This window comes from Canis lupus, chromosome 7 (assembly GCF_011100685.1).
Source record: "Canis lupus familiaris isolate Mischka breed German Shepherd chromosome 7, alternate assembly UU_Cfam_GSD_1.0, whole genome shotgun sequence".
Classification (NCBI taxonomy): Eukaryota; Metazoa; Chordata; class Mammalia; order Carnivora; family Canidae; genus Canis; species Canis lupus.
The window spans coordinates 75,288,348-75,304,616 of NC_049228.1; the positions used below are offsets into that span (position 1 = coordinate 75,288,348).

Genomic DNA, 16,269 nt, shown 5'->3' on the forward strand with positions numbered 1-16,269 from the left:
CACTTATTTATCCTGTTGCTGAAAGTGTTCTGACTTCTCCAATTGGGAACTCTTTCGGTTGACACCTGTATCCTTTTGACACCTTCCCATTGTTCAGTTTATATATTTATGTATTTTTTGAGCACTTCCTTACTTTATAGTACAGGAGTTTCCAAATTGACCTTGTATATTTCCTGTCTCAGTCCTAGGATCAGCCATTTTTTTAAGCCCTGGTTGCTTTGGATAAAGGTACTGTAACCATGATCTCGGTATTAGGTGTTCTCCTTGCTATGGTGTGTTTTTGTTCCTGGGCTTGCTAGGTGATGCAGGAAGGAAATCTGTGTATGTAAACTAATTCTGCATATGCACATCTATAAGTATTTTTGTATGAAACTGTGTCTACACTAAGCTAACCATGAGTTCATACTGTCTCAAACAAGAATTCATTACATTTATTTCAGCCTTTTCCTGACTTGCCTTTCTGCAGTCTCCCACTCAAACAGTGAGAACCTTAGCTCCTACCATTCAGTATTCATTTACTCAAGTGTTCATTTCCAGGATACAAGGTTAGTTGACCCTTGAACAACACAGTATATTTTAGGGTACTCTCTCCCTGTCAAAAATCCACATTTAACTTTTAACTCCTCAAAAACTTTACTAATAGGGAGAACCACAAGAGATCACTTTTTACTGTGATGCACAATTTTGTAGAGATGATTGGCGTGACATGACATTTTAAGTGGATACTTGCAACACTGAGCCCACCACAGTAGCAGCAGCAACAGGGTGTGGCAGTGAAATTATTCCAAGTAGTACAAGATGTGTGTGTGACAGTTAATTTTATAGTTATTTAATACTGTATCTTTACATGTGTTTTCATTTCTCTTGACTGCAAATGGTATAGTCTCTGGATATGTACATTTTTATAAATTACATTTTCTTACTACAGATTTCTGTATATTTGATGGTAGTAAATGGTACAGTATACTAGTATCTATGTATTTTATACACACTTGAGGTACCTAACTTTTTCTTAGTTTTTTCACTATTTCTGGACTATGTAGTTCATATGTGAGTTTTTTCAAATTGTTACAAATCTCTAAAAATGTTTCTAATGTACAATTATTGAAAAATTCCACATATAAAGTGGACCTGTGGAGTTCAAACCCATGTTGTTCAAGGCTCAACTATATAGTAGTTTCAGAATTGACCTATACCACCAGGGACCTTTTTTTATTGAAATAAAATTCTCATATAATTCACCATTTTAACCATTTTAAAGTGTACAATTCAGCACTTTTAGGTATATTCACAGTGTTTTGCAACTATCCCCATTACCTAATTCTAGAACATTTTTAATTACCCAAAAAGAAACCATATACCCATTAAGTAGTCACTCCATTTCCTTCTTCCAGTCCCTGGCAGCCACTAAAGGCAGCTTTTTAAAAAGTGGTATTTATCTCCTTTCCCAGATATTCTGATTCAGTAGTTCTAAAGATAAAGCTAGACATCTGTATCTTTAAAAAAAAAAGAAAAAAAGAAAAAAAAAGCTGCTTTGCTTCTGGTAGTCAGGCAAGTTTGAATTACCGGGTGGCATAAGCCTAAAAGAACAGCATATTTTGAGTAAATTGAAATGTTCTAGAAGCAGTAATGTGAATCAAAGAGGATCTCATCAAAGCTAAAAACAAATGCCAACGCAGTTTGATTGTCTTTAATTTAAAAGTCAGTTTAGGCAGGGTTGAAGTGAGGGAAAGAAACCATTTTATAAAATGTCAGCTTGTTGCATCTGTGTTTAGATTTCAGTTAACTTTTAATCCATGTCGTCTGTGTTCATCCATTACCAAGTTTTGGTTTCAGTACTTTGTTCTGCTTATTTTCTCTTGGGTGTTTTTTTTTTTTTCCTCCCCAACTTTCTTTCTTTCTTTTCTTTCTTTTCTTTCTTTCTTTCTCTCCTTATCTTAGTCCACTTAGAGGAAAGCTTCCCTTTCTTCCTGGCACCAATACCTTGGTAAAAATGTACTCTTAAAGGATGAGTACTAATCGTCAAGTAGATAAGAGCTGTAGTAGTAAAGCAAAGCATATCTGATAACTTAATTGGGAAAGATTTGCTCACAGACTTTGAGTTTGATACCTTCTCATTTTGTAGATAGAAGCTAAAGACAAATTCTGGTATTTTGTGATAACCCTATAAGGAATTTTGAAGTCAAACTTGTAGTTGGAAAATAGAATGACTGTACTTAAAATTGGAAGATAGAGTAACTAGAGCTAACAAAAATATAATGTCTAAAGCATTTGTTCTGAGGGTTCAGTGCCTACTGAATACTAAAAAACTATATAGTGATCTCAAAATACAGTTTTCTTTAGTTTCAAGAAACACTTCCATAGATTTTCATTTTTACTTTCTATAATCTTTATGTCCATACCATGGACCATAACTTCACAAATTCTATTACCTACTTCTGTTCTCCAAAGTTCTCTTCTAGCCATACTACCAACTGTTTTTCTCTCCTATCTTGCAAATAGTCTACTAGTCTTTTCTTTCTTGGATCCTTTCCATTAATCCTCACTCATTTTGTCATGTTGAGTAGCATTTCCCTACTCCCAAGACTGCTCCCAAAACTTATATATTATTTACTTCTTGGTTAGTTTTGCAAAGCATTTTCCCAACAAAGTTTGGCTTCTTCCTATGGGAGATTTTGTACTCTCTGTTAGGAAGATAAAGTTTTCTCCAAATTGTTAGCCTTAGGATGAAGAGTAAGTCATAAACAAAAAAGAGCAACATTAATTTTCCCTGAAGAATCAGTTTTGTTGTTATACTAAGAAGTCTGTCAAGTGAGACTTGACATCATTGCAGTTATGTCAGCCTTCAAGGATGCTTATCTAGATCATTCTTTTTGAGTTAGTTGTGTTGTTTGAATCTGCTGTTCTTGTTATTACACCTTAGCGTTAGGTTAGTGACATTGGTGCTGGTTAAGTTAGTTTTACTTGTTTGGTTAAACTTTACATTGTGTAGTGATATGCATTTTTATCAATAGTTTTTGGCAAATTTCCAGTAACTGGACTGTTTAGAAATGCACGTATTGTGTCCCAAAAATGAGTCAGTAAGACCCTTTTTGCTAAAGCAAATGCATATGTAATCTAAGGAGGTTGGTTATAGAATGATATTTTTTCTACAGGAAAGAAGGATTGGGTAAGGTAGATGGATGATGGGGTCTTTTGTCCCACCTTACTTTAAGTCAAGAGATTTTTTTTTTTTTTTTTAAGATTTATTCATGAGAGACACACAGAGAGAGAGAGAGAGAGAGAGACCGGCAGAGAGAGAAGCAGGCTCTATGCTGGGAGCCTGATGTGAGACTGGATCCCGAGACTCCAGGACCACGCCCTGGGCCAAAGGCAGGCCCTAAACCCCTGAGCCATCCAGGGATCCCCAAGTCAAGAGATTTAAAATACAAAAGTTTTCTCCCAGTTAGGTGATTCTCCCCCTGCCCTGCCTCCCACTCCCCACATCATAAGCAGTTTCTAGAGATCCCAATGAAGGGGGCTTTGAAAAATCAGTTTGGAAAATACAGTTTAAAGTTTTATTTAAATGTAAAGAATTGTGTAAAACTTGTCATTTTCTAATTCTCTAAAGGGAAAAAAAATATAACCTGTAGTTTGCAAGCTTCTGTTAAGACTGTTTTAAACTTAAAAATCTACAGAGGGCAATAATTGAGTAAGCAACAAATTTTCTATCTAAAGTGGAGGGAAAAATAAACTTCTAGAGAAGCCAGTGTTAAAGTTGATAATTAGGAGGCCGTAACAAAAAACTAATAGTTGCTGTGTATACTTCCCAGAAAAATGGAAACAGATCAATCTAAGAGAAGAAAGCTGTGGAGCATTTATGACATAAGTAACAGTCAATAGAACAAAATAAGTATGATACCAGTGTTTGCTCTTTAGGATCAATCTTGTAAGTTAAAGTACTCTCACAAAGAATCATCCTGAGAAGAAAGGAAATGACAGTCAAAAAAATTAAATGAGACTGCATCAGGCTACCTAATGTATTTTTTATTTTATTTTTTTATTAAGATTTTATTTATTTATTCATGAGAGACAGAGAGAGAGAGAGAGAAGCAGAGACACAGGCAGAGGGAGAAGCAGGCTCCATGCAGGGAGCCTGACATGGAACTCAATCCCCGGTCTCCAGGATCACGCCCTGGGCTGAAGGCGGCACTAAACTGCTGAACCACCCCGGCTGCCCGTGTAGTTATTTTTTAAATTAAGGTGATATCCCACACACCCACATGCATGCAGGTTGTGTGTATATATATATACACACACACACACACACACACACTTATATGGTAGAAATATCCCATCTTAAATTAATGAAATAAATTCTTTCTAATGAGATCTCTTATAATATCATTAAAAATACTCACTAATTTTCAAATTTTCCTAATGATAAGAACCACTGGGATACTTATTAAAAGTACAAATTCTTGGTTCCATTTCAAACCTGCTATATCTGTATTTTAACAAGCACTCCAGGAAATTTTATTAAGTAGGACACATTAAACTAAAAACCTTTTGCACAGCAAAGAAAACAGTGGAAAGGTAGCCTTTGTAATGAGTTAAAATATTGGCAAACCATATATCTGGTAAGGGATTAATGTCCAAAATATATAAGGAACTCATACAACTCAGTAGCAGACAAACTCCATTTAAAAATGGGCAAAGGACCTGAACATTTTTCCAAAGTACACACATGGACAAGTAGAAGAAAAGGTGCTCAATATCACTAGGGAAATGCAAATCAAAGCCATGATGAGATCTCACCTAAGACCTGTTAGAATGGCTGTTACCAAAAAGACAAGAGATAGCAAGAGTTGGTGACTATATGTAAGAAAAGTCCTTTATACACTGTTGTTGGGAATGTAAATTGTGTAGCCACTCTGGAAAAGAGCATGAAGTGTCCTCAAAAAATTAAAAATATAACTGCTGTCTGATCCAGCAATTCCACTTTAGGGTATGTACCTAGAGGAAATGGAATCAATGTCTCAAAGTGATATCTCTACTCATATGGGTGTTGTAGCAATAGTCACAATAGCCAAATAGAGAATCAGCCTTTTTTTTTTTTTTTTTTAAAGATTTAATTTATTCATGAGAGAGAGAGAGAGAGAGAGACAGACAGACAGGCGGAGACACAGGCAGAGGGAGAAACAGGCTCCATGCAGGGAGCCTGACGTGGGACTCGATCCCGGGACTCCATCCTGGGACTCCATGCCGGGATTCCAGGATCATGCCCTGGGCCTAAGGCAGGCGCTAAACCGCTGAGCCACCTGGGCTGCCCGAGAATCAGCCTTAATGTCTGTTGATGGATGGGTGAATGGATAAAGAGAATATGGTCTTCTTATTTACAATGGAATATTTTTCAGCCATTGGAAAATAAAGGAAATCCTGCCATTTGTGCCAACATGGATGAACTTGAAGGACGTTACACTAAGTGAGATAAGCCAGAGACAGAAAGATAAATACTGTATGATCTCACTTATATGTGGAATTTAAAAATGAACTCACAGAAGCAAAGAGTAGAATGATGGTTGCTGGGGATTGGTGGAAATGAGATGTATAGCATGGTGACTGTAGTTAATAATAATGTATTTTATACTTAAAAGTTTCCAAGAGTATAGATCTTAAGCACTCTTACTGCACACACACAGATAAAATGTTAATTGTATGACAGGATGGATGTTTTAATTAGCTTGATTGTGGTAATCATTTCACAGTGTATACATGTATCAGATTACCACGTTGTACACCTTAGATACATACAGTTTTTGTCTGTCAGTTTTACCTCACTAGAGCCCAGGGTGGGGGGGAGGGGGATGATGAAGTGTGATGAGAGTGCACATTCTTGATCTTTGGAGACAAAGCATTCAAGTTCTGTTACTAGGAGTTGTCATTAATGAGTTACTAATTTTTATCAAATGCTTTTTCTGTGTCTGTTGAGACTATCATTTGTTTTTTGCTTTTAGTTGGTTAATACAATGAATTGCATAGATTGAGTTTCACACATTAAACTGATGAGTTAGGGGATCCCTGGGTGGCTCAGTGGGTGGCCTGCCTTTGGCCCAGGGCGCCATCCTGGAGCCCCGGGATCAAGTCCCACCTAGGGCTCCCGGCATGGAGCCTGCCTCTCCCTCTGCCTGTGTTTCTGCCTCTCTCTCTCTATGTCTATCATAAATAAATAAAATTTTTTTAAAAATAAATAAATAAAATAAAAATAAACTGACGAGTTACTGGGAGTACCCCAAATCCCACTTTTCATAATGGATTGTCCTTTTTATATGTAGTTGAATTTAATTTCCTAATATTTTATTGAAGATTTTCTTGTATATGATCATGAGCTATTATATTGATCTATAGTTTTTTGTTTTTAAGTGGGCTCCATCCATGCCCCATGTGGAGCTTAACACAGGGCTTTAATTCACAACCCTGAGATCAAGAGTCAGGCACTTAACTGAGCCAGCCCAGGCACCCCAATTATTTTAAATTTATTAATGTTTGTTTTTGACCCATCATGTGGCCTATCTTGGTGAATATTCTTTGTGCCCTTGGAAAGAATGAATATTTTCCTATTGGGCAGATTTTTATACAAATGTCATTTAGATCCAGTTGAATTGATGGCATTTTTTAGTTCTTTTATATCCTTGGTGATCTTTTGTCTTACTGAGAATAGTTGAAGCTTTCAACTATAATTATGAGTTTGTCTATTTCGCCTGTCAATTTTTTCAGGTTTTGCTTCCTGTATTTTGAAGCTCTGTTGCTAGTTGCATACACATTTAGTGAACTGATCTTTTTGTCAAGGTGTAATATGTAAAGTTCCTCTTTGCTCTGAGATCAGTTTTGTCTGATAATAATGTAGTGACTCTAGCTTTCCTTTGATTAGTGCTTGCATGGCATATCTTTTTTCCATTATTTTACTTTTAACCTACCTATATCGTTACGAAGTAAATTTCTTGTTAATAGCTTATTGTATGGTTGTTTTCCCCTTTCCTTCTGATAGCCACCTTTTAGTTTTCTTTTCACTTTTCTATTTAATTCCAGTATAATTAACATATAGTGTTATAGTAGTTTCAGGTGTGCAATCTGACATTTTAATTAGTGTGTTTAGTCCATTTGTACTTCATATCATTATTGGTATGTTTGGATGTTTTCATTTACCTAACATGATTTTGATTATCCTGTGCAAACTATAGTTTGCATATTGGTTGCTCTAGCTTTTACACTATATAGCATGGGCTTAGAACCTAACTATATATTAAATGCTTAATATTTATTGATGTCATATTTTTAGAATCTAATTTTCATTTTTACTCTGAAATTTTCTAAATTAAGTAATTGAAAGATACTATAAGCTGCTTCCTAACACAGTCCATTAATAGAATACTATTGCTGTATATAATTTGCTTTAAAAATATTTGTGATACTTCTACATTCACCAATAACTTTCTTTGCTTGATTTATAAAGGTATAGTGCTTTATCTTTACAGTCTCACCTAGACTAATGCCTGTTGATAATATGCAGATCCATTTTGCTTTTGAGTCAGAATTTTTCTGTTTATATATGACTCATAACTATAACTCTGTAAGCTTTACACAAGGCTAGTTTGAGGGCAGTGCTATGTTTAAATGATTCTATTTATATAGGAATAGTTGGAACAGTTAAATGATCCCAAGATAAACTCTGCCTCATGTGTATAATATCAAAAAGTTTCTTTATTCACGTTTATTTCCTCCTCTATAAATGAAAGATTTGAACTATTTGAACTCTGGCAGTTATTTCTGTTGGAATGTATTCTAATTTGGCTGTGTTCAGATTAATTGAATCTAGTTTTAATAATTTACAAGTTAACTCAGTTCATTTAAGGGATTTTGGGGTTTGTTTCATCTATTGAAATCAGACATTTTAATAAGTACCAATAGAACAATTTGAAGAACACAGAAGATTTTACTAATCTTCTAGGTATGTGGGTTTTAATAATTCACATAGATGCTAGAATGTAGCTTACTTTTAGTTAGACCCATAATATTCATCCATAGGAAATTTATTGCATGAAATAATTAGAAATTAAGCTTGTCAGTCGTTTTGTTGTCCACGTCTTGCTCCTGTTGGCCAGCAACCTCAGTCTAGCCCAGTGCTATACAATAGAGCTCTCTGTGATAATAGAAGTATATATCTGTATTATACAATAGTTACTTAATTTTAGTTAATTTAACTTTTAACAGCCACATGTAGCTAGTGGGTCATCAGACGGCAACATTGGTCTAGTCGCATGGCTTCCCTTTTTATATGTAAAACTACCTTCTGGGAATTTTTTTTGGATTTCAAGTGTAAGCTTGTATGTAAGCATACGCTTCTAAGAAGTTTCTTGACCTATTGCAGAGCAGGAGACAGAAGGCTGAAGAAATTAGAAAGAAAATGATACATGACATAATAATTACAGGATGATAAACTTTAAGCAAATGAGTAGGTTGATAAAGTGACTAACTGCCTGGGAATGTCTGAGAGTTGAGTGAAGGAAAATAAACACTCCAGGATTTTTAAGTAGGAACGGTTTCATAAATTTAAGTTAATTTAAAATGGAATTAGATATTGTAAAATTGCAATCAAACCTATCATATTCTTGGCTGGGTTTTCAGAAGTAAATTCCAGACCAGTGCAGAACTACCAGAGAATCTAGTAGGACCTTCTACCTCTAGAAGACAGGCTAAAATGACACTTTGCTACTGCTTTCACTTACACTGCTTGTGGTTCCCTGGAAAACTAGATACTAGATACTAGTCTAGAGAAGGTGGGAAGAAATATAAAAGTAGTTCTTTCTTCTTTTCAATGACAAACTGAGTGGACTGTAACAAGAGAATTTTAATCAGAAGCTCAAATTCTTAAACGAAAACTTACTTTAGGCTAGGACTTACAGAGACCTAGAGAATAACAAATTATATTAACTGTGGTGTATACATTTAAGTAAGTTTCATTGCATATGTATACAAATAACCCTTATATATCCATTCTTTACAGATCCAGGATGAGAAGACTGATAAAAGAAGAAGCTAGCTGAACAGCTATAAGATGCCCAAATCTGGGTTCACAAAACCAGTTCAGAGTGAAAATTCTGACAGTGACAGCAATATGGTAGAAAAACCATATGGAAGAAAGGTATATAATTATACTAAAAATGTGTTAAGTCTTGGAATTGGGAAAAATTTCCCATTTAGTATTTTTAATAATTACCCATAAAATAAAAAGCAGTTGGATGCTAGATAAACCCAAACCATTGACCTAAATCCTTTAGAATTAAACTGGATTCTTAGGAATAAGATTGTTTTTCAGTCCTTAGATAACACAGTTACTAATATGGCATATTTATTTAAGAAATAATTGAGAGGGGGTGAAAAAAAAATCCAAGACCTCACAATTATTTGGCGTTTCTTTCTCCACCTTTTCACCCTACTTCCAGTAGCAAAACATACACAGTAGCAGTTGCATTGTCCATGTCTTTAATCTTGGATAAATTTACATAACTTTTCCAAACTCCGTGTCTCTAATGGAGGACAAGAGTACTTTATAGAATTGTTTAATAGTGAAATGGCATAAGTATTGTGCCTAATACAATGATTGTTAAATATTTTGTGCTCAATAAATGTTAACGGTTCTTGTTAATTATTAGTCATTGCCGATGACTTACGATTTTGTCTTTTTACATCTGTCCTCCTTCATTCCTATTTAATTTAGGTCCTCAAAACCTTCCTTTAGATTTCTGTGGTTGTCTTCCAACTGTTCTCTCCTTTATCTAGTTAATTTTACACATTATCTTTTGAGTTTTTCTTTTTGCTTTTTTGGTTTTCCTCTTTTCTTCCCCCTAAATCATTTTCCTATTGAAGGACATCTGAAATGTTTCCGGTTTTTGGCAAATATGAATAGAGCTGTGATGAGCATTCGTGTACAAATCTTTTTTTTAAATAGCTTTATTGAAGTATAATTTATATACCCTTAAAATATACTCATTTAGTGTATAATCCAATGATTTTTAGTAAACTCACAAAGTTGTGCAGCCATCCTCACAATCCAGTTTACCACATTTCCATCATTGCTAAATGATCCTCGTGCCCATTTGCATTCAGTCCCTATTCCCACCTCAACCCCAGGCAACCCCAGTCTTCTTTCAAAATTAGGAATTTTAAGTTTTCAGACTTTGTTGTTTTCAAAAACTGTTTTGGCTATTCAGGGTCCTTTACATTTCCGTATAAATTTTAGGATTAGCTTGACAGTTTGTACAAAAACGCCTCCTGGGATTTTTCTAGGGATTTTATTGAATAGATCAGTTTGGATAGTATTGACCTCTTAACAGTATGTCTTCAGTCCATCGCCACAGAATCTGTTTGTTTAGATCTTTAGTTTCCCTGAACAATACTTTGTAGGTTTTAGTGTACAAATCTTGCACCTCCTTTGCTAAATTATTAGTATTTTATTCTTTTGGATGCTATTGTAGTTCATTTCATTTTGGATTTTTCATTGCTAGTGTATAGAATTACAGTTGATTTTTATTTAGTGATTTTGTATGCTATGACTTTACTGAGCCTATATATTGGTTCTAAAATTTTATGGATTTCTTAGGATTTTCTACAAACAAGATCACGTCCTCTCCATATAAAGATAATTTTACTTCTTTTCCAACATAGATACTTTGATTTTTTTCTTGCCTGATTACACTGGCAATCTCTACCTTTTGATTAAAGTGATTAATCCATTTACATTTAGTATAATTATTTATTGATAGGGGTTGGATTTATATCTGCCATTTTACTCTGTGTTCTTATATGTTTGATATGTTTTTTTGTTTTTCTCCCATATGTTTTTTATTTTAAATATTTTTCAGTATAATATTTAAATTTCTGATTTCTTAAATTTCTGATATTTTAAACTTATTAAATTTCTGAATTCTTTAATTGTAATCTTAGAGGTTGATCTATGGATTTTAATATGCATCTAATTATTATAAGTCAATATTAACTTAATTCTAGTATTATATAGCAGCTTTGTTCCTGTATAGCTCCATTTCCTCCCTTTTATTTGTGTATCTGTAGATTCATCAACATTTTTTATTAACCCCAAAATAGACTGTCAAAATAGGAGATGAAATAGGAGATGAAAGAAATACATATTCATGCAATTCTATCTACAGATTCACCAGTTTCATCACTCTTAATTTCTTTTTCTTATAGACTCAAGTTACTCTCAGATTGTCATATCCTTATGGTCTCTAAGAATTTTAGTACAACAGATCTTCAGCTGTGATTAGATTTCTCAGTCTTCATTGATCTTAGGAATATTTTAATTTTGCTGTAATTTAAAAACAGCTTTATTGAGATAGAATTCACATACCATATGATTCATTTATTTAAAGTGTACACTTCAGTAGTTTTAGGGTATTTACAGAGTAGTGCAGTTATCTCCACTATTGGGTTTTAGAGCATTTTCACATGAAAAAGAAACTCCTGTGTATCTTTCTTGCTTTTAACTGTTTCTGATAAGTCAGCTGTTGTTATGTACCCTTGTCATGACGAATTTTTCTTTATCATTGCCACTTTCTCTTACTGTCATGTGCTTAGGATATCCTTGTGTTTATTCTATTTAAGGTTTGTTGAGCTTCTTCAATCTATAGAGTAAAAGTTTTCATGAAATTTGGAATATTTAATTTACTGATTTTTTTCCACCTTGCATCTGCTCTTGAATGTTTTTATTTTTTTTTAAGATTTTATTTATTTAGTCATGAGAGAGCACAGATAGAGAGGCAGAGGGAGAAGCAGGCTCCATGCAGGGAGCCCTATGTGGGACTCAATGTGGGACTCAATGTGGGACTTGATCCTGGGTCTCCAGGATCAGGCTCTGGGCTGAAGGCAGTGGTAAACTGCCAAGCCACCTGGACTGCCCCTTGAATGTTTTTAATATATTTTCAGTTACTCTACTTTTCAAATCCAGTAGTTCCATTTGGCTCTTTTTGTAATTTTTCTTTATTAGTATTCTCTATTCAATAAGTCATTATCGTCATACTTTAATTTTTTTAAACATTGTTTAATTTTTTTTTTTATAATAACTGTCTAGTCTGATATGTGGGCTTACTCAGAAACTTCTATTGAATACTTATTTCTATTTGTCACTATCACTGGTATCCATGTTTTTTCTTTTTCATTTTTGGTCTTGCTTCCACAGGGTTACCCCGGTTGTGTCTGTGTAGATTAATCAGCAGCCATTGATTGTTCAGAGGTTGTACTCAAACACCAAGAGCCAGTAAGACTTCTCCCTTCTACTGACAGACTTGCCTGTGTGTTGGGGAGTGCATTCAATGTTCGGGCATTTTTGAAATCTGCCCTGGCATTTACTTTCTGTTGGGCTAACCCAGATCTTCCTTTTACCTGTGTGCAGTCAACTAAGGATATATAGAAAGCGTGGACTCTCTCAGATTTCCTCTGCATATACACACAATCTCCCATTCAGTGAGCGATATATGGAGAGCTTAACCCTTCTCAGATCTTCCTCATACATTGACATAGCTTCCCCTCTCAGCCAGGGATATGTACAAGTCTTATCTGGTACCGCCTATGGCTCTCTCATTTCTGCAGTCGCCTTGTTAAATTTGTGGCCTATTCACCAGCTGCTGCTTTTTCACAGCAAGGTCACAACCTTAGGCTAACAGGACTCTGTGTTTTGCGCCCTCCAATTGTTTCCTACCCTGCTTGCTATTTTTATGAACAATGCAGCTGGGTGTGGGCTTTTGGCCTATACCAATTCAAATTGACACTCTCTGGCAGTAAAGATGCTGGTTTTCATTGCCAACCCCACCCTAGTAGCACTTCATGCAAACTAAGCATCAGCCTGGGAATGAAAGCATTCCCTAGGCAAGAATACCAAAGACACACACTGTTCTTATACATAGTTAAGCTGTTTTTCTTAGGGGGGTAGACAGGAACTTCTCAATTTGTTGTTTGCTTTTTTCAATTTCTAGAGCTTTAAAGTGGTTGTTTTTGACAATTTTGTCTAGATTTATAGTTGTTTCTTGTGGAGGTAAGTTGCTAGTATCTTCACACCACCATAGACAAGTTTCCCCAAATGTATTTTAATGCACCAAATATGAAAAATCTTAATCAGAATGAATTCATTAATCATTTTATCTAGCAAACCTTATATGGGATTCCTATTGTGTTATGTACTCTTTTATGACACTTAGAGTAAAACAACAAGGTATGATGTAAATCTTTATGAAGAGTCTTAACTAATTACTCTTCCCATTTGTCTGAAATGTTTTCCTCTCAGGACTCCTTCAACATAATTGAAGATCCCAGAGAGCTTTCTTATATGTGGTTACATCTGTGGATATTTACAATATCAGAAGTTATAACTTGAGAAAAAAATGTTTACTAACTGGTTTTAAAAAAACAACCTAGTACATGTTTACACACATATTTTTATGGAAAACAACTCTATATTCCAAGACAAAAAATATTAGAAGAGTGTCCTTGGTTTTGCACATATCTTTAATGTCTGATTTAACAGAAGACCACCAAATTCTCATCTGCTTCTGCATGCAATATATTTGGGTATCACTTGTCCTGTAGTCTCTAGAAAAGTCTAGTATGTGTTCCTGAGAGAATGAGAAAGGTACAGTAATACTTGTGAGCATATTTCTTACCTTGCAGATCCTCTGAAACTGTCTCAGGTACCATACTTTGAGAATTGCTCTACCGTTGTAAGTAGCACATGAAATGAAAGTATTGAGTATATAATGATGGGACAAAAAGGAGAGAAGCAAATAATTCTAGAAGATCCATGGATGGTTTCACAGTAGAAAAGATACATAGTCTGAATTCTCATGGATGAATAAGTATGTGGCCAGCAGGAAAGTGGGAGCAGAGGACATTCCAAGATATTAAAAAAAAAAAAAAAAAGACCTGAATCTGTTACAGTAATATATATAAAATGAGGATGGGGAGGGTAGGAGATGAGTATTGGACAGGGGCCAGTTCATCATGGCCTTATGTTTCTTGCTAAGGAACTTGAAATTTATCCTGTGGCCACTGACTCTAAAGAGAAGAGAACAGCTAGAGTATTATTTTTAAGATCCAAGCAAAAGGCAGTGTGGACAGTGGCTATGGGGATGGAAAGAAGCTGGCAGATCTAAAAGATGTTGAATGAATTGAACTTGTGTATGTAGAATAAGTAATCTGGGTCCACCCTGAGGTTGATTTAACCATTATTCCCTGAGAAGGAATCCAAGAAATGGAATGGGTTGTTTTGAAAAGAATGTTTGGTTTGTACTTGTTTACTTGTCCATTGGAACATCCCACTGGAAGTATTAGTAAGCAGTTAGATATAAATCCAAAGCTCAAAACAGCTCATTGGAAATACATATATGAAGATTAATATAAAAATAACCTTATCATTTCTTGCATACAATTTTAGAAATACACAGTTCTGATAAATTGAGTCTTATTTACAGTTTAATATGACATGGACTATTGCTGTTATAAGATCCTAAATTAATAAAATGGAGATGTCACCCAAAGAGAGTAGAGCGAGAATGGAAGACAGTATATCCTGAGGAATTCAAATACTTGGAGAGTCATCAAGAGATGGGAAACAAGGAGAACAGAGAGAACCAGGAGAGGTTAAATGGAAGAGTGGCTAAGAGAGTCTATATGCCAAACGCCACAGGGGTTAATAGGAAGGGTGAGGTGACTGGATTTTGTCAGTTGGGATACCTTAAAATGACTTTGCTTGGTAAAAGTAATTTCAGTATAGTTGTAGGGACAGAATGCAGTGCTAGATTTGAGGTGACAATTAGAACTTTTATTTCTAAATGTTTGAATACAGTAAAGGTTGTATGTGTGAAATTATATCTGGGCTGCTTGATATCATTTGGGGCGTTGAATTTTTATATGGCTGAACTTTTAAAAAGTTTTATTTTTCCTAGGTACTTTGTATGTTTCTTTGGAAGCTGCCACTAAATACACAGTAGTGGCTGAGTACTGCCTTCACAAAAGTATGGAAACAGCTAGCATAAAACAAATACTTTTCACTAACTTAATCCTGTTAAAAATAGTGCTTTGTTAAGAATCCTTATTGATTATTAGATTTATACAATAAATGGGAATAATAATACAATTAGATTTTTCATTTTTTAATTTTTGGCTTACCCAAAGTGATACATATATTTAACTCTTTTCAGTCTCCGTTCAATCATTCAATATTTTTTCAAGATCACATGTCTGTCTGTCTGGGTGAGGATCAGAAGCTCTTCTGAGGCAATGTGCATGGTGCTCATGATTTCTGAGCAACTTGACCTTGAAAGCTGTTGTTAAAAGTGATTTTCTTTGGTTTTAAAAAGATATTTGACTTAGTGAGTGGCCTTAAAGCCAGCCTTAAGCTTCTTCTGAGTTTTTCTTGCATACAATTTTAGAAATAAATATACAGTTCGGATAAATTGAGATCTTATTTTATAGTTTAATATGACATGGACTATTGCTGTTATGAGATCCTAAATTAATAAAATAACCTGAACCAAAACTTAATTTCTTAAATGCATTTAAGTAGAGCATAATTTTAAGTAATAATCACATTCAATAGCAGTATACATTTAATATAAAGTACTTTCATTACCTCATTAAATATCAACAGTAGTCAGGAGTTCATCAAAAATGTTTACTCACAGTTCTTCAAATATTTTATTCTTTAATAATCTGTGGGATTTTTTTCCACATTGATTTTGGTTTAGAAATTTTTTTAACTGTTCTTAGCTGTAAATTAGAATTTATGATTTTATTTTTAAGATTTTATTTATTTATTCATGAGACAGAGAGAGGCACAGACACAGGCAGAGGGAGAAAGAGGTGCCATGCAGGGAGCCTGATGTGGGACTCTGTCCTGGGACTCCAGGATCATACCCTGGGTCGAAGGCAGCACTAAACTGCTGAGCCACCCAGGCTGCCGAGGATTTATTACTCTAAAACAAAATCTTTGATAAAACCTTCTATGAAAGTATAAAATCTAGGTTAAATTCATGAAATTGAAGAGTGGATACTAATCATTTAACCTGCTAAGTAGCTTTCTTTTCCTTTTCATCAGCATAATTCAGATCTTCATTAATTAGTATCCAAATGATAATAGAGAAACTTTTATTTTACTATTCAAGTAATGTATGTTGGTTGTAGAAAAACTAGAAAATACATAGATAGAAGAATAATGAAAAT

The 16,269-nt window shown here is 34.5% G+C and overlaps 1 protein-coding gene across 4 annotated transcripts in view; it reads left to right on the top strand.

Annotated features, from left to right (window-relative positions):
* Positions 1-16,269, top strand: part of ANKRD12 (ankyrin repeat domain 12) — a 123,347-nt gene that overhangs the window by 23,714 nt on the left and 83,364 nt on the right. For all 4 annotated transcript variants that reach the window (XM_038543847.1, XM_038543850.1, XM_038543849.1 and 1 more), the window contains exon 2: positions 9,044-9,181. In XM_038543847.1, coding sequence (XP_038399775.1) covers positions 9,095-9,181 — 87 coding nt within the window. In that variant the 5' untranslated portion in view covers positions 9,044-9,094. The remainder of the gene's footprint in view (positions 1-9,043; positions 9,182-16,269) is intronic.